The 18,480-nt window shown below is 51.6% G+C and overlaps 2 protein-coding genes and 1 long non-coding RNA gene across 7 annotated transcripts in view; 2 read left to right on the top strand and 1 right to left on the bottom strand.

Moving 5' to 3' along the window:
• The window catches only part of HOXA3 (homeobox A3), a 15,753-nt gene extending 8,387 nt beyond the window's left edge, over positions 1 to 7,366 (top strand). For 4 of the 5 annotated variants that reach the window (XM_059396682.1, XM_059396681.1, XM_059396685.1 and 1 more), the window contains 2 exons: positions 3,285 to 3,930; positions 5,624 to 7,366. In XM_059396682.1, the coding sequence (XP_059252665.1) occupies positions 3,405 to 3,930; positions 5,624 to 6,429 (1,332 nt within the window). In that variant the 5' untranslated portion in view covers positions 3,285 to 3,404 and the 3' untranslated portion in view covers positions 6,430 to 7,366. Of the gene's footprint in view, positions 1 to 66; positions 430 to 3,284; positions 3,931 to 5,623 lie in introns of those variants that run through there. The other variant, XM_059396683.1, reaches the window with a different exon arrangement.
• A 4,522-nt stretch (positions 7,367 to 11,888) lies between these two features.
• On the top strand, positions 11,889 to 14,513 carry HOXA2 (homeobox A2). The gene is made up of 2 exons (XM_059396686.1): positions 11,889 to 12,410; positions 13,056 to 14,513. The coding sequence occupies exons 1-2, from the start codon at positions 12,020 to 12,022 to the stop codon at positions 13,793 to 13,795; spliced, it is 1,131 nt and encodes a 376-aa protein (XP_059252669.1). The 5' UTR covers positions 11,889 to 12,019; the 3' UTR covers positions 13,796 to 14,513.
• Positions 14,514 to 14,617: 104 nt separating this feature from the next.
• On the bottom strand, positions 14,618 to 18,299 carry LOC132015862 (uncharacterized). The gene is made up of 2 exons (XR_009403795.1): positions 18,071 to 18,299; positions 14,618 to 14,753 (listed from the first exon to the last, which is right to left on the bottom strand). It is a non-coding gene; the product is annotated as an uncharacterized LOC132015862 (long non-coding RNA).
• Between the last annotated feature and the right edge of the window lie 181 nt (positions 18,300 to 18,480).

Genomic DNA, 18,480 nt, shown 5'->3' on the forward strand with positions numbered 1-18,480 from the left:
CCCCCCCCCCCCCGACCAGACGCTGCTCCGCGTGTAATATTCATAAGAAACATACCCAAGTCGGTGCCACTAGCCCAGGCAGAGCCCTGCGCCGCGCTAGCGCTTATCTCCGGGCCGCGGCTGCTGCCCTCGGGAAGGGCAGGGGGCGGGGGTGTGGGGGAGGGGTGGGTGGGTGGGGTGGGTGGGAGGGGGGGGTCCAAGCCGCCCCAGTCCGCCCTGGGCGAGCCTTGCCGGAGCAGCGAAGCCGCCACGCTCTGCGCCTCGGCGTCCGGGCCTTGGGGTCTCCCTCCCGCCTGCCGTCTCGGCTGATGCTGAGGGTCGGTGCCCATCCCGCGCCTAGGGGACCCGGCCGGGCGGCCGAGCCGGGCCGGGGGCCGGAGCCCGAGCCCGAGCCCGATCCTGCGCTCGCGGCGCTCCTCAGAAGTTAAGGTAAGCAGGGCCACAACCGGCCGCTCTCAGCGCTGAATGGCGGAGTTTACGTCTCGGTGATTTATGGCTGCAGACTTAAATCTCGGTTCAAGAAGAGTTCACAAGCCGGAGCTTCCTTCCCGGCAGTGACTGATACCCTTACACTTCGAGTTCAGGCCGCTTTCCCATCCCCGCCCCCACCTCTTCCCTCTCCCCTAGCCCTGCCCCAACTTTTCTGGGTTGGGGAGGGAGGGTGGAAAGGGGACAGGGGGGCTCTTACCCGATATTCCCGCTTAAACTCGGGGTGAGGGCAGGCTGAGGAAGGGGCAGGAGTGGAAACAGGGAGCGGTCTCTGAAGGAAGGAGGTTGAATTTGGGCAGATCTTCCAGAAAGACAATAGGGTTTGCTTTCTGCACTCAATTTAGCCTTCTCAACTCTCAGTTCTTGCACCTGGGGGTTATTGTCCAGAAACAGATCTTTTCGGAGGAATCTCTTCCCATCCCAGCCCTTGCTTGGGCGGGGGGGGGGGGGGGGGGGGGGTTGCGGGTGCAAAGCAAGTTTCCAGACTGGCAGATATCCAACTTCTTTACTAGGTTGCAAACTTTGGGGGCTGGGGTGAGGGCAGGAGGGGGGAAATGTGTGGGCCCCACGGTAGGTGTCTGCTGACCTCAAACAATAGGGAGGACTTTGGTGGGATCTCTGAGGTGAATTCATATTATAGGGACTTGTTGTATGCTCTTTGGTTTTTCATGGTATTTTTGTTATTTACAAGACAATGCACAACCTGATGAAAAGACTTAAGTAAGCAGCAGGCCAATATAGCTTGTGATAATGGATTAGCAAGTCACTTGAAATGTTACACGTTCAAAATCACCTTCATTTTGTTTTATCTAATATCTTGCTGCTCAAGTGTCTGGAGTAATTTTCTTAACCTGACATTTTATTTTACACAGGCCTAGTATCTTAAGAATTTATAATGGCAGACATTAACACTGCCAAATATAATAAGAACTGTTTTCAGTGAAAGAACAGGAAACTGAGACATTGGATTGCTATTCAGTTTTAAATTTTATTTTATTCTTTATTATTTTCGATCATGGTATCTGTAGCTTCCTATCTATTCCAAAATAGAAACAATACTCCAGGGTTCAAGATCACACACAGTAAGTTCAGATAAGGGAAGCTTAATTTTTAATTGAGGTTTTGGAAAATTAATTGTGCTTGTTTTCCAGATGTTGGTCCGATTGTTGGTTTAATAATAAAATCCAGAGAAGCCCATTATTAAAAACAGAATTGTAATCATCTCTTGGTGGATGGTGTTTTCTAGTTAACAAAGTGTCTGCAATTTCTAGAGAACTTGAATGACTCCAGGACTGAAATATACATAGTTAGGGTGTGAACTAAGTCATTTTCTTTATGAATTTGTCATTATGTTTTCTTAAATAGTTAGAGAAACTATCATCCTATGTGTGTGTATGTGTGTGTATATGAACTCACATGGAACTTCTCTCAGCTGAGAACCAGAGACTGACCATGCAACGGCTGAAAACAAAAATAAAACATAGATTTCACTTCTGCAAACTGCTTTCTAAATAGTAAATTTTTAAAAAGGGTTGAGGAGGCTTTCAGTTGCTTTTAAGTTTTTCAGGGTTGACCTTTGCTTGGTGTTTCTGAAGCAGGTAAATCGGCTAAGTAACAAATATCAACAACAACAGCACACAAAGATCAGGGAACTCTGGCAGGATTTTATGGCTTGCGCTTCCATCCCTCGTCCGGAGCCAAATGACCCCCATACATCAAATTACATAGCAGTTTCTAAGACAGAACCTATTATCGTTAAGTTGGAGGGAGAGTTCAAGCCGTGGTCATGGAGATGAACGCTGGTTTTTCAGGTTCCTGGTGGGTTGGTTTTTTTCTCTAATCCATCATGTTTTAACAGGTAGAATTTGATAGTTGCCCTGAATAACAGCACCTCAGAAAGCCCAAGGCAGGAGGGTCTGGGGACCTTCTGTAACAGGGGGAAAGAAGTGGGAGTGGCTTGCTGGGTCCTGCCTGAGAAAAAAAGGAGAGGAAAGGAGTAAAGAACTGTCCAGGATTTGAGTTTAACTTGCTGAAGCCAGTGTTGTTATTGGTCCCTCCCATACAGGATGTTCTTTCTAAAGTTTTTTCTCCCCCCTCTTGGCCACAAGGGGCTCATTTGGAAGAGGTAGGTCATATCCCCGCACAGGGGTAGATTAACTGCCTAACAAGCTCAGCTTCTGAAATCCATCGGGGGTAGAGTAGGGCAATTGCTTCAGAGTTTTTTGTGCATACCTCTGTTGGGTGCTGGAAGATCCAAGAAGGGGCTGGATGGGAAGTCCCCCCGCGTCAGGGCTCTTTTTGACAAATATTAGTCCTAAAGCGACTGGAGAACAAATTGGCAACCTACTCTCCCCTTTGCCCCCTTGCCCCTTCCCCAAGATCCTGAGAGGCAAGGAGCCCCGGGTCTCACTGGACGAGGCCAAGGAGCGGAGATGAAGGGACACCCCAAGTTTCTCCTTCCCTGGAAAGGAAGGATCTCAGCCCTGCTCCTTTCTAGCCCATCAGCCTTTCTTCTTTTGGACTCCAGCTCTGGAGACCGGGCTTCGAGCCCTCGGTTACTCTGCTCCTCTCTCCCCGGAAAACCCCCCAACTCCAGACGCAAGTTAAGCAAATATTTGTAGCTGCCAGTAAATTCCAGCGGCTTTTTATAGCGCGGCTCTCTGCGCCCGGGGCCAAGTCGTGCTGCTAAATATTGCTGACCACTTTTTCTTTTATGGCTTTCATGTCACTTAGCTATTGAGAGTAAGATGGATTTGCGCGGAGCCCTCACCGCGCTGCGATTCTCGCCCCCCCAGGTCTGCGCGGGGCGGCCATTGGCGGCGGAGCGTCACGTGACCGCGGGGGCGTGCCAATGTGCGCCCTCACGGGTGTCAAGCCCCTGTCAGAGTGTGCGATCAAGATTGTGAAACAACGCGATGCAAAAAGCGACCTACTACGACAGCTCCGCGATCTACGGTGGCTACCCCTACCAGGCAGCCAACGGGTTCGCTTATAATGCCAGTCAGCAGCCGTACCCGGCGTCCGCGGCACTGGGCGCTGATGGCGACTACCACCGACCCGCCTGTTCCCTCCAGTCGCCCACCAGCGGCGGGGGCCACCCCAAGGCGCACGAGCTGAGCGAGGCGTGTCTGCGCACCCTGAGCGGCCCGCCCAGTCAGCCCCCAGGCCTGGGCGAGCCACCTCTGGCCCCGCCGCCGCCCCAGGCCGCGCCCCCAGCTCCACAGCAGCCGCAACCCCCGCCGCAGCCCCCAGCACCGGCTCCTGCTGCGCCTCCTCCCCCCTCTTCAGTTTCCCCACCTCAGAATGCCAGCAGCAATCCCACCCCTGCCAGCGCAGCCAAGAGCCCCCTACTCAACTCACCCACCGTGGCCAAACAAATCTTCCCCTGGATGAAAGAGTCTCGGCAAAACACAAAGCAGAAAACAAGCGGCTCCAGCTCAGGTAAACGGGTGCCTTCTGGAGGAGGGTCCTCTGGCCTGGCTCCCGCTTCCCATCCCCTCCGTCCCCCCCAGCCATCTCCAGCCACAGCCAGTACAGTCTGGGAGCACTGGAACACCTTCAAGAGTAAACTGCTCCTTCTCCTTCAACTAGGGGGGGTGACAGGACTCTGACCAGGAAACCCCAGAGAAAGACCCGATGGGAGTCTCTCTTGACTTATGCAAGAGCAAGTGGGGCCTAGGGAGCTTGGAATCCCTTCTTATTCCACTTTTGGAGTTAGGACCTTTTGGCACAACAAACCTGAGCTCCACTCTCTCTCTTTTTAGCACAAGTCCTCCTTTCTTTCTTTCTTTCTTTCTTTCTTTCTTTCTTTCTTTCTTCTTCTTCTTCTTCTTCTTCTTCTTCTTTTTTGAGGTTTTGTTTATTTATTTGACAGAGAGAGACATCACAAGTAGGCAGAGAAGCAGGCAGAGGGAGAGGGGGAAGCGGGCTCCCTGCTGAGCAGAGAGCCTGATGAGGGGCTCAGTCCCAGGACCTTGAGACCATGACCTGAGCAGAAGGCAGAGGCTTAACCCACTGAGCCACCCAGGTGCTCCACAAGTCCTCATTTCTAATGAAACAGTGACATCTACTCCACACTGAAATGTGGCAGGATAAAAGCACACCTAGTCACCATCTAAGTGAGAATTCAAGCTTTGGTTATAAACAGAGCCTATTTTTAAATTTTTGCTCCAGTAGATGGAGTGGCTGCCTTACCTCTGGGAAGGCCCTACTCAGACTTAGTACAATGAAGGCAGCCAAAGATCTCCTGGGGGAGGGGATTTGGACTTGTCATGCTAATAGGAACCACATGGGCCTCCAGGAACTAGACTGAAGGACAGGTCCTGGGTCTTGGGCTTCCCAGCATCTTGGTTACCTTTTCCCTTGCCTTCTCCAGTTGCCAGTACTCTGCTCTAGGCCTCAGCATCTGGGGCCACCCCCCCCCCCCACACACACACACCAGAGTCTGAGATTTGGGAGTGAGGGGGAAGATAGGAGGGCACAAGATTAGTGTGTGAAAATGGGGAGGCTGCTTGATGACACCAAGAGCCCTAATTTATAAGACCCAGAGTCAGGGGCTGGGTCACCCCACCAGAAATTGGTACTTTCAGTGGGATCTCTTTCTTTGCACACAGAAAGCCTTTCAGAATAGGGCTTCCACTCCACCCATCTCCAGTGGATAGACTAAATAAGTTGTCCAATCGTTCAGTCAGACAGTGAATTAGGGAAAGGTTTATTCAGTGTATTAGGTGCCCCACATTCCCGTTACTGTGAAGGGATAGAACATGGGAGACCCGCCCACAGGGAGCCTAAAGTCTGATAGGCCTGAAGGATCAGTAAATGATTCACAAAGATAATAGCTCCAGGAAGGCAAACTGGGGGTTCTGCTTTTCTTTCCTTACCTCTCCTCCCTTAGGGAAGCTTGTGACTTGCAACTTGACCGAAGGAGGGGCTAGCTACCCAGCTACTGGCACTGTTTCCCCACCAGGACAGAGGAGGGGACCTAGTTCCTCATCCCCTTTTCTGGGCCCTGACAGAGGGATCTTGGTGCCTGGAGCAACTGAGGGGCCTGGAGGAGTCAGGGGCTAGGCGGGGCTTGAGGCAGCCCCTGATGGCTCTCTTCCATTCTCCTTTGCTGTCTCCTCTGTCCTCGCAGGGGAGAGCTGCGCTGGCGACAAGAGCCCGCCTGGGCAGGCGTCGTCCAAACGGGCGCGCACCGCCTACACGAGCGCGCAGCTGGTAGAGCTGGAGAAGGAGTTCCACTTCAACCGCTACCTGTGCCGGCCGCGCCGGGTGGAGATGGCCAACCTGCTGAACCTCACTGAGCGCCAGATCAAGATCTGGTTCCAGAATCGGCGCATGAAGTACAAGAAGGATCAGAAGGGCAAGGGCATGCTGACGTCATCAGGGGGCCAGTCCCCAAGTCGCAGCCCCGTCCCCCCTGGCGCAGGCGGCTATCTGAACTCTATGCATTCGCTGGTCAACAGCGTCCCGTATGAGCCCCAGTCGCCCCCGCCTTTCTCCAAGCCTCCCCAGGGCTCCTATGGGCTGCCCCCCGCCTCCTACCCCGCACCCCTGCCAAGCTGCGCGCCCCCACCGCCCCCACAGAAGCGCTACACAGCGGCGGGGGCAGGAGCGGGGGGTACACCCGACTATGACCCACACGCGCATGGTCTGCAGGGCAACGGCAGCTATGGGACCCCACACTTACAGGGAAGCCCCGTCTTCGTGGGGGGCAGCTATGTGGAGCCCATGAGCAACTCTGGGCCTGCCCTTTTTGGCCTAACTCACCTCCCCCACGCCGCCTCTGCAGCCATGGACTACGGGGGAGCTGGGCCGCTGGGCAGCGGCCACCATCACGGGCCCGGGCCAGGGGAGCCGCACCCCACCTATACGGACCTTACCGCCCACCATCCTTCTCAGGGAAGAATTCAGGAAGCCCCCAAGCTCACCCACCTGTGATGGTGGGCTCGGGGCTGCGCGCCAGGAGAGTCCCTCTGCCCCCACCTTTCTTCTACGTTTACTTTTTTTTGGTTTGGTTTTAAAGTTCTTCTTGCCCTCCCTTTTTTCTCCTCCGCCCCGTCTACCCCCCACCCCCACCCCTTTTTGTTTTCTTTGGTAACGCGTTTTTATAGTTTATGTGACGTAGCAATCTTGGTTGCTGGAATGGCTGTCAGTATCAGTAGCGATGTTTATCTCCTCCCACCCCTCGCTCGGCCGCGAGCCCTGCACCCTTTACCTTCTCTATTCTTTGAACAGAAACAGGGTATATGAACAAATTTTCTAGCCGAGTTCTTCAATGTGAATTTGTTCGTACATTATGGCTCCCGAGGGGAAGCAGATACTTTTTTTTTTTTTAATTTTTAGTTTTTTTTTTTAATTGCACTTCTTGTAAAGAGCGAGAAAAAAATCAAAGGCGCTTTGAAACAGGGGCTCCCTGTGCAAGGATGACTAAGTGTACGTCTTTCCGTGTGTGTATGCTGGTGAACAGTCAGATTTATTTATATTTTTTTTGCAAGCATTGAATAATCTAAGTTTTAAATATTATTTATCCCCATCCGTTCGTATTTATATTAAAGAAATTCTGTACCCTGATTGTTCAGAAGGTTTCTTGGGCCTTTTGTTCAATAGTGTATTGGCGTACATAGAAAAAAAATTTTTTTATTTGAAAGGAAAATATAATTCCTTTATAAAAACGGTAATGATGCAATAATACCAGAGAGGATCCAGCTTTTGAAAACAGTGATTTAGGATTGTAACATCCGGCGAAACTGAAAAAAAAAAAATCTGTAAACGTGAAAAATGCTAGATTTGTTTTGAGAGTTCTACATTCCTTGCTGCTCACATTCTGAGAAACTAAACAAAAAATAAATAAATAAAGTTTTTATTCTGAATAATATCCGTGTTCAGAAGGGGTTCTTTGGCCGAAGATGGGGGTCTGCGTGGAATTAAGACAGAGGCGAAGTGGCTGAACAGGCCGCGGCAAGCCTTCCAGCTCCGGGAGTGCGGCCTGGCCAGGCAGCTCGCCTGGGAGCATGGCGAATTCTTGGGAAGGCTGCAGGAGCTCCCGGAGGCGGGTAGTTCTGGAAAGGCTGAGCGCCAGCCCGCTGGGCTGCCTGATTCCCAGCTGCCGCGGAGGGGCCTGCGCGGCCCCGCAGGGGCTGCGAGCTGCTGATTGCGGGACAAACAAAAGGCAGCCGGCCTGAAGCGGGGCGGGGACGCACAGGTGCCTGAGCGGCCCCGCTGGGGAGTAAGGCAGGGATGTCTTCTCCAAGATCTTCCTCCAGGTCAAAGCGGACCAGCCAATGCTTGAACCCTGGGAATCATGAGCCATGCGGAGGATGCAGAGCATTTTCTGGAGCAAACGGACTCTCTGTGGATGCTCTTCAGTCTCTTATCGCTCCAAGAGGAGAGAATGACTCTTAAAATCGCCACTGGAGCTAGGAGGCTCGAAGGAGACAGAGCTTCACCCAGGTATCCAGCAGAAGAAAGGCTGAACTCCCAGGAGCCTCCCCAAGCCCTTCCTGGGCTGCTGGCGTCCCAGCTTCTTCTTCATCCCGGAATTTAGGATTTGGCATCCCCTGGATTTATTTCCTCTCCTTCATCCCTCCTCACTCTCCTTTTATGGCCCCGGGGAGGAGGAGAAAGAAAGGAGATTGGTATCTTTCTAATAAAAATGCAATTTTATAAGTACTTCTTTCATTTGATGCTGCAGGAGCTAAACATTACATTTCTACTCCTGGATTGGAGATAGGGCTGCCAGCTCACTGGCTGGCAGACCAAAAGCAGGCACAGGAAAGGGAAATATTTTTATTTTTATATTAAAGAATTGCTTGGAGAAGGAACCAAATTCAGAAAGTGAAAACCTCAGGACTGTATCCCCATCAACATTCCCTTTCTAAATTGGAAGTGAGAAACCACCTGCGTCTCGGATCAGAAGCATCTGATGTGAGAAATAAATCCTCCTTCTCCCTGGATTGTATCTTTCAGAGACGGAGATGAAAAATGTCGCCATTTTGTTTGCAATCCAAAATATCCATCATCATGGCCTCTATCTTTCCCCTGAGAAGCTCCCTCAGATGATCTTTAGAAATAGGCCCTGGAGCCATTTTGGGGTATCTCCGGGGTCCACAGAAGCTGCTTTAAGGGGACCTACTCACATTTTAAGAAAAAGAAAAATGCTCGGAAGATGCAAAGCCAGGGAGCTGTAGAGATCTGGGTGTTTCTCTCACAGCCAGAGATGCTTCTCCCACATCTGTCTGGAGCTCTTGAGACACATACATGTTTTTCTGGATTTTTAAAGAGCTTGGGTTATGGAAGGAATAGATTTGCTCCCCACCCCACCCCAACCTCCCTGCCAAAATATGGCGCACCTCAGAAATGCAGAGGCTGGAAATCCAGTCTTTGTGAGGACTGGAGCTTCCGCTGTTTTGGTTGTTCAGATCTGAACTGAACAGGCTAAGCAACCACAGAAGTCTTTCTATGAGTAATAATTTTACAGACATATATAAAATTACCTGGCAAAATAAGGAACAGCGGAGATAGAGTGTGAGGGAGAGAGAGAGAGAGAACGAGCTAGCCAGCGCTATCCGTTCACAGAGGAAAATCTTTCGGAGACACCACTGTTTGAACCCATTTCTAAAATCTACCGTTTAGCTGAGAGGCGACTGGTTTGGAGGCATCCTCCTTCCCTCAGGGCACGGATTTTTAAATGAGATTCCAGTATGATTTCCCATATCTTAGCAGTCAAAACATTCATTTTAGGTTTCAAAGAAAAAAAATATTGATCTCACCTTCAGCTTCTAAGATATTAAAAATAAGTCCTTATTGAAATATTCCTGAGTTAAAGTAATAGATTTGGGGAAGATTTCAGTGTTGAATGGTCAAAGAAAAGGGTTTGCTTCCAGATGGTATTTGAATTAAGGCCGCTGAGGCGAGCAGAAAGCTCTCACCCACGCAGCCCCTGACAAAGCCTCAGCGATATGGGGGCAGCGCTGTTCCCTCTCCTTAACTCCCCCTCCCCTCAACCCCTCAATATTATTTCTGTAACAACAAATGCCAAAGCCACTATCCCAGAATGTGCAAAAGCACCTTTCCTAAAAGCCGCCTTATAACTCTTCCTGCTGCCAAAAAGATCTTTAAAAAGACTAGTTTTCCTTGTTTACTTGCGTTTCCTGCTCTCCTCTTTGCTCGGCCACATTTGATCTTGGAAAGAGCTCGAAGCTGAAATGTGTTCTTAAGGGCCAGAAGCTGTCAAGGCTTTTGGTGAGCAAGATTGATCGCACCCAGACTTCCTTCAGAGCTTTGTTTGGAATAAAAGCAAGAAAACTGAAAAACCTCACATTTTCCAAAATAGCATCTCTATCTGTAAGGCGATGCTCTGGGCTAGTCAATGATGGAGGCCACTTTATATCTAATTTCTACCCAAGCCCCCTTTGATGCCGGCCTCAGAAATGGAGTCCTAGCCTTGTGCCGCGGTTGGCCTTTCTTGTTGTCCGCGTAGATTTCTTTCCCCCACCAACCTCTCTCTCCCTGGCCATCAGAATGATTTATTTTCCTGCCACGGATGCCTGCCGGCCTGGGGGAGTCTGATCACTTGGTCCATTTCAAAGGAAGCAAAAGCGAATCTTCATCCTCAGGGTCTGAGGGAAAAGAGATACCTTCAGATTTCTCTCTCAGCCTCTTCCCCTCTTTCTGGCTCGGTGGATTTTTAAAAAGTTATTGTTTGGTACCCAAAGGTGTTATCTTTTGAAACCTCCAGCACAGTCCAAGATGCCCTCAGTCTCAAGTCTCCGAATTGGAAAAAAAGAAAGCGTGAATAGAGAATAGAGAACCTTTATAACTCCTCCTGAGGTTGCCCTCTCTCACCTGCGGTACTGTTTCCCGCAGCAGAACCTGAGTGCAAACATCCCAGGTGGCCAAGGAGCAGAAAGGTGCAGGAGACAATCTGGGATGCCAGGGAGCACGTTTTGCATCTGAACCCAGAAGCCCACAATCAGAGCTACAAGGACCAGGAGAAGAAGGAGAGAAAAAGAAAAAGAGAGAGAGAGAGAGAAAGGAACAAGCGCCTTCTCCCTCCCTGCTGCTAACTTCCAACAGACTTCCTGGAAATCAGAAATACTCACCGCACCCGAGCCCTACGGGTATGAAACCCAGAATGCCAGGAGCCGCAGGAGCCTGCTCCAGGTGGCACTGCTTTGGGTGGCCGCTGCCCTGGCTACAGGGATTTGGACACATGGACCTGGGGTTGTTGTCTTGCTTGGCACATGCATCTATCTTTCTCGAGCCACTCTTGAAAAGTTGATGGCACAGGAAGGCTGGGAAGCTTCGAGAGCCGCCTCCCGTCTTCCGCTTCCCTCTGGAGCCAGATGCATAGCTGCCGTGGAAAAGCCGGCTAACAATGGGCCAGGGTCCGGGTCCGAGGGCGCGGACTCCGAGCTGGGCTTTGGAGGGGGGGGGGGGGGGGGCTGGGGGGGGGGGTTGGGGGGGGGGGGGGGGAGGGCAGGCGGGGGGGGTTGGGGGAAGGAGAGATGGATAGAAGTGAGAGGGAAGAGGAGAGGGGAGAAGAGGGAAAAAGAAGAAAAGAGGGAAAGACGGAGAGGAAGGAAAACAGATCACTTCCGAGATCCAGAAACTGGTTTTAGAAAAGGCGGAGGAGGAAAAGGAAATAAAAGAGGGGAGACCCCCAAAATGAACCCTCTCTTTTCTGTGTCTCCTCTCTCTTCTCTCTCTCTCTCTCTCTTCCCTCTCCTTCTCTCACTCCCTCCCTCCCTCCTTCCCTCTTCCCTCTCTCTTTCTTCTCCCGGTCTCATCTCCCCTCTCCCTCTGCTCCTTCCTCCTGCCTTAGCAGAACTTATGTGGCTGGGATGCGGGGCTCTCGGGTGTCAAAACTTTGAAGATTAATGGATTACTTTGTTAATGACTGCAGGCGTCAGACTGAGGTGCTTAAATGATTTGTGAGGTGCGAGGCGTCTTCCCGACAGTCCCAAACAATGCGCGGAGTGTGCGGGGGAGGCAGAGGGCGGCCGCCGGCGGGCCCGGCAGCAGGGCTCACACTCGCACACACTCACACTCCACACACTCCCAGACGCACACACCAGATCTGTGCTAATCAGGAGGCAGGAAGGCACCCTCGCCCCCACGCACTCCCGGGCATCCCCACCCACACCCACATATATGTATTTTTGCCCTGAAAAAAGTGTAAATAAAGCCTCGCTGGCCCCCAATGAGGCGTTCCTTCCCGACTTTTTTGGATCAATCAAACAGACAGTGGCTTCTTTTGATTAAAGCCCAAATTGTCATTGGGCAGAAGCAATCATGTGACAGCCAATTCGGTCCAATTTCAACCTTGTCTCCATGAATTCAATAGTTTAATAGTAGCGCGGTCCCCATACGGCTGTAATCAGTGAATTAGAAAAAAAACACCCCAGCAGCGATCTTCTATGATAGATTTTTTTTTCCCTCTGCTCTCGCCTTTTTCCTGGGCCTTGCCCCCCCAAAGCCCCTCCAGAAGAGGGAACTTTTTCTCCGAGGGGGCTCCAAGGAGAAGGCCATGAATTACGAATTTGAGCGAGAGATTGGTTTTATCAATAGCCAGCCGTCGCTCGCTGAGTGCCTGACATCTTTTCCCCCTGTCGCTGATACATTTCAAAGTTCATCAATCAAGACCTCGACGCTTTCACACTCGACACTGATTCCTCCTCCTTTTGAGCAGACCATTCCCAGCCTGAACCCGGGCAGTCACCCTCGCCACGGCGCTGGCGGCCGCCCCAAGCCGAGCCCCGCGGGCAGCCGCGGCAGCCCAGTGCCCGCCGGCGCCCTGCAGCCGCCCGAGTACCCCTGGATGAAGGAGAAGAAGGCGGCCAAGAAAACCGCGCTGCCGCCCGCCTCTGCCGCCGCCGCCGCCGCCGCCGCCACCGGCCCTGCCTGCCTCAGCCACAAAGGTCAGTCCAGAGACTTGGCCCCAGGTCCCGGGACCCTTCTCCCCTTCTGGGCTGCCCGGGGAGCGGTTATGGGGGAGGGGAGCGTGGGCTGGGAGAGAAGGGGGAGAGAGAGGGAGAGATGCTTGGCTGCCTTCCCTTCCCCTGTGGGCTCAGGAGTGGGTTTGATGGAGAGAAAAGGGATCCTGCGCTGCACAATGAGACATATATATATTTTTAAGAAAGGGGGGGAAACTTTCCCTAACTTGTGTAACGTGGGATGATTTATTTGAGTTGGAACTGACCTCCTCTTGTCTAGTTGTCCTAGAGTTTGGCTTTTTGACAGTAATGAAGAGTGATAGATCGCTCTTGCTCAGCTAAGCAGCTGATGCATTAATTATAAATTGTGGTGTGGCTAATATAAAGTTTGCTCCCGGATGGAGAGGTTGGGGGGAGCCACAGGCAGGAATCTGATGGAGGTGGAAGAGATGGGGTCTCCCTCGGTTGGGCTCCCAGGAAAGGCAGCACAATAGCTCTACTGCATCCAGGGGCGGCCATTTTGTTGCAGTTGATCTTTTCTGCTATATTTATTCTCCAGTGGAATAACCCCGCTCGGACCCCTCCACCTCCAACTGTGCGTGTGTCTCTTGTTGGTTTCCCTTTCCGCAGAATCCCTGGAAATCGCCGATGGCAGCAGCGGGGGCTCGAGGCGCCTGAGAACTGCTTACACCAACACGCAGCTTTTAGAGCTGGAAAAAGAATTTCATTTCAACAAGTACCTTTGCAGACCCCGAAGGGTGGAAATTGCAGCACTGCTGGATTTGACTGAGAGACAAGTGAAAGTGTGGTTTCAGAACCGGAGGATGAAGCACAAGAGGCAGACCCAGTGCAAGGAGAACCAAAACAGCGAAGGGAAATTTAAAAGCCTGGAAGACTCTGAGAAAGTGGAGGAGGACGAGGAGGAGAAGTCGCTCTTTGAGCAAGCCCTCAGCGTCTCCGGGGCCCTTCTGGAGAGGGAAGGTTACACTTTTCAGCAAAATGCCCTCTCTCAGCAGCAGGCTCCCAATGGACACAATGGCGACTCCCAAAGTTTCCCAGTTTCGCCTCTAACCAGCAATGAGAAAAATCTGAAACATTTTCAGCATCAGTCACCCACTGTTTCTAACTGCTTGTCAACAATGGGCCAGAACTGTGGCTCTGGCCTAAACAATGACAGTCCCGAGGCCCTCGAGGTCCCCTCTTTGCAGGACTTTAACGTTTTTTCCACAGATTCCTGCCTGCAGCTTTCAGATGCTGTCTCGCCCAGTTTGCCAGGTTCCCTGGACAGTCCCGTAGATATTTCAGCTGACAGCTTTGACTTTTTTACAGACACACTCACCACAATCGACTTGCAGCATCTGAATTACTAAAAACATTAAAGCAAAACAAAGCATCACAAAACAAAAACCCCTTTGACCAGGTGGTTTGGCCTTCTTTTATTCCGAGAGAGTTGATTTTTATTTTCTTTTCTTCTTGACCTACCCTCTCTGTCCTCTAAATGTGGAAGATTTTCTGTTTAGTGAGTCTCCTGGTCCAGTTTCAGAGCCATCTTTTACAGATTATTTTGGAGTTTTAGTTGTTCTAAATTGAATCCAACTACCCTCTATGTGATTTTCTGAAAGCAATATATGAGGCCTGCAAGAAAGTGATCATATAATTGTATCTTCACTTTCTTTTTATTTTTGTATTACCTTAGGATGCATTGTCATGAGTATTTTTGGTAGAATAAATTCTCCTTTGCTATAAGTAGCTTTCTTATTTTTTTTTCTTCCCCCCCTCTTTCTCAAGGCTCATAACGGTTTCTTTTTCCTCCTTTAGTCTAACTTGGTAAATAAAATTCTGGTCACAATTCATCTTCTTTTTTCAATTTTAATATATTTATTAAGGGGGCATGTTCAAAGTCTTCAATAGACACCAACGAAAAGAAAGCCAGAAAATGGTTAGGACTTCCAAGAAGTATTTTTCTTTTTCTTTTTTTTTCTTTCTTTTTAAAGGGAATGGATTTGGTTTTTTAGTATAGAGGTTCAAGCCATAGATTTAAATTGGTAATAGAAGCGGGATTGGGCAGCCTCAGAGTTGGGCCAAGCCCAAGCCTTTGAAAGTGGAGAAATAAAGTGCCTACAGAAACCCCAACTCCAGGAAGGAGAAACATGGAGTTTCTTTAACAAGCTACCAGTCTTCAGGTCAATAACTAAGTTATCAACAATTCATTTATTTATACACATTTGTTTCAAACATCTACATTCCAACCCCTCCCCCACAATCCCGGAAACATTTTCAGTGTGTTTGATTAGTCTCCCAGCTGTTGATGGGTCCAGGCAAACAGACCTAAAAGGTAGAGAAAAACAAAAACAAAACAAAACAATGGTTACTGGCTGGAAAATGCACTTCAGAAAGGGTTCTTTCCAATCCCCTGGTTCAGTCATTCTAGGATTCTTTTTTCAGGGATAGAAAAATCAATATTTCATTCTTAAATCTGTTTACATGACAAATAATGGATCATTAAAGCTGTGAAGTCAGGTTACCAAGTTGAGATTTAAAATGGAGAGTTTCTGCGCCCCAGGTTATAAATTAACCCAGTTTCTAGAGAGAGAAGGAGAAAAAGCACTTTAAATGAAATATCAATAAAATGTGATCTAGGGCACGTTACTGGGTTGTTCTGTTTTTTTTCCCCCTTCTTACATATCCACATGCTGTTTTTTTTCCCTCCCTGAGCTCTGCTGTGATCGCTACTAACTTACCGTGAGAAAACGCAGCCTGTAAGCAACATGTGCAGGGGGGCGGGTTGATTTAGGAACCCGGCTCTTAAAAGCTAAGGCTTGGAAGTTACGCTGAAATCGCGGTCTTTCTCCATGGGTTTGCACCCTACCTTTCTCCAGCCCCTTGCCCCCTAAATCCTGGCAGCGGCGGAGGCGTGTGAGGACCCGGGCGGGTCTCCAGCCCCAGGCGCGGATTTGAGCAGAGCGGCCCGGCCGCAGCCAGGGCTGCGCCGCTGCTGTTTGCGATTCGTCCTACGCTCATAAATCAAACGCTTTCTATGAATGAGAATGTCATCAAAGAGATCAATTGCAGGAACACATGCACAAATAAAAATCCTCTTACGTATTTGCCCGGGATCCCCGTCCGAAAGCATTAAGTTAGAAGGCGTTTAGTCATAATTCATTTTTATTGCTCTTTTAAAACAACAGCTTGGCTGAGCTGCGGATGCCATGAACAGCTCCGGGCCTCGGCGGCGTTTTGTCTCCTCCTTGCTCCTTCCCTTTCTAGTAGAAGAGCCCTGAAAGAGGCACTTTGAGGCTAGCAAGCCGCTCTCGGGCCATCATTTAAATAGTAACCGAGCTCTCCTTTCGCCCACTCTCCCAGGGCATTTATAGAGACTTTTGCACGAGTCGTGGGGCGCTGGCCTACACGCTCAAAAAACCAGGGTCTTGTACAAGGCGGTATGAACCCCGGGGTTTCGTGAGGGTGGGGAAAGCACGGAGCTACGGAAGCCTCACGGGCTCGAGGCCAGACTAAACTGCCTTTGTAAGCAACACCGGGAGAGCAACGCTCTGGGCGGCCAGCCGGGGCGGAGCAGGCTCGGCTTCAGGAGTCTGGCCTGCCGGGAGCCGGGAGCAGTGCGCGGAGGTGGATCGGTCGCCGGCCCGAGTCCTTGCGGGCTTACGTGCAAGCGCATGCATGTGGTCCCAAGAAACACACTCCCTCCCGTGCTGGCGCGGGAATGAGGCCGGGAGGGAGGAAGAGAAGTGGAAGGAGTGGAGCGCCGAGGCCGAGAACTAGCAGAGGAAGGAGAGCGGTTGAGGCCCCTGGCGGCTTTGTGGCTCAAGTCCTGCGGCGAAGGGGGTTGCGCGAACCCAGGCTGTTCAGAAGCCAACAAAGGGACAAGAATGAGGCCAGGGGAAAGAACGTCCTTTGGTTGGGAAAGCTGATCGTCCGCAATGCCTACACCGACCCTCTCACGTCCTACCTCCTCCTCTACAGGAGCCCCTTCTCTCCCATCGTTGGAAGTCTGGAGCACCCAAGGAAGCCGCCTCCAGGAAGGCCGCCTTTCCTTTTCCCTTCCTGAAGATGAACATCCCCAGGTGCTGAAATTGGGGCAGGAATTCCTTTCCTATCCCTGCTCTCTCTTAACCGTGGTTGGGGATGGGTCAAAGGTCACAGAAAAATACCGTTTCGAAAGAAAATGTTTGGGGGTAAATGCTTCTTTGCTACTGAGGGACAAGAGTTCCCCTTATGGGTGGGGGCAGGTTGGGGGGAGGGAGACTTCTGTTTGTGGAAAACAGAATGCAGAAAGGTTGACTAACATTTGAAATGTGCATGCCTCAAGCAAAACTTCCTTCTTCTAACTGGGGAGGGAAAGCTAGAGGGGAGTGGGAACCCCATCCTCAGATAAATTTTATCTGTCCGATTCTGATGTGGTAAACATGGTCAGGGAAAAATCTATACTGCATCGCCTGCAAAGCTTCTTGTATGATCTCTGGATTTCTTTTACCTAAGAATGCATCAATTCTCGGTCTCAGTTCGGTATTTTCTCTCTACAAGCCAAGGGTTGACACGAAACCCAATAGTAAACAGCAATTAACGACCCCGTCAGCATCAGGGTAGGATGAAGGTGATGGAAAACAGGACCCCTGGCCTGGGATGACGCTCAGATTTGCACGCGTCTCTCTAGGGAAAGACTTGAAGGTTCGCACAAGGAACTACACAGTCAGTTACAAAGGGGAGGAGGTGTTGTTGGGGAAGAAGAAAATATCCCGTCCACCATCAGCCATCTGTCCACCGCCCCTCCCACCTGCCAGCCCCTACCCACTTCAGACGTGGAGTAGAATGGGGGGGGGCGGCGGCTAGTGGATAAAGGAAACCCTACCACTCCTAACATTCCCCCTCCAGAAAGCGAGCACCATTGCGGGGGGGGGGGGTGTCCAGTGTATTTTGTTGGGCTGTGGTCTCGCCCTTTGAGGCCCTAGCCGGAGCGCGCAGGCTCCTGGATCCCTGGGAGCCGGCAGATGGCCTGCAGCGCGCCGCCCGGCCCCCACGCTGGCCACGTCCGCTAGCGTCATCTTTCTCCCCCGCCTCCTACCCTTCAAAATCCAGCCGCCGAGCAGCTCCGGATCCCGTAGGGCTGGTTCCCGGAGCAAAGCTGAGTGGGGAGGAGAAAGGGGCGGAGAGCGAGGAGAGAGGGAGGGCGAAGAGCACGGCCACCCCCGGCCTTTTCCGGCAAGCTTAACTACTACCAATCCCCCGCTCCCGAGCGTCGAATTACAGAACCTACACATTGCCTTGCTAATAATCGGTTGGGGTGGAGGGAGTAGGCTTCGGAGACCCTCCTTGGAGAAGGGAAGTTTTTGTTTTGTTTTCCCCTTGTCCCCCGCACGCCCACCCGGGATTCTCCAGGCAATCCTCTGCGCACTTCCCTCTCCCTGCGGAGCTTGGAGAGCTGGTGGCCAGGCCTCGTCCTACTCCACTGTCCTCTGCGCGCCTTACTGCCCCGGCACCACAGCAGGGACTGTGTAGTGAAAGCGCCCGGGGAGCTACCCTTCCTGCTCCGCGCACTGCGGGCTCGGAACCTGAGCTAGTGGCAGACCAGCGAGCTCTAGCCCACTGATTCCCGACCCAAGAGAGATGGAGCCCTCTTCCCTTCTCACCTCTTGCCAGTTCATCTCTCATTGCGCGGTGGGGAGGGGGCGGAGACGAGGATGGCTCCCAGCCCCCACCTCCCGGAGGGGGGGAGAGCGGAGTCGGCGCGCGCAGAGGGTGTCTTCTGCTCCCCTTCGGCCCAGAGCTCCGAAATCTGCCCTTGCAGCCGCCGCAGATGCTGCCGCCGCCTGGGCTGCCTGGGGGGGCGACTGAGCGTCACCTAGACTGAGGAGCGCCGGGGATTTAAATGCCACTGAAACGGTGATCCATCACCGCGGGAGCCAGCAAACTTTCGCAGGAGGCTCCGCCATTGGCTGACTTAGTCACGTGCCCCTCCCCTTGCGCCCTCCGCCCTCGCGCCCCCCCTCTTGCGCACTGTACATTCATATCATTTTTCTTCTCCGGCCCCATGGAGGAA

Source organism: Mustela nigripes, chromosome 4, assembly GCF_022355385.1.
Source record: "Mustela nigripes isolate SB6536 chromosome 4, MUSNIG.SB6536, whole genome shotgun sequence".
Lineage (NCBI taxonomy): Eukaryota > Metazoa > Chordata > Mammalia > Carnivora > Mustelidae > Mustela > Mustela nigripes.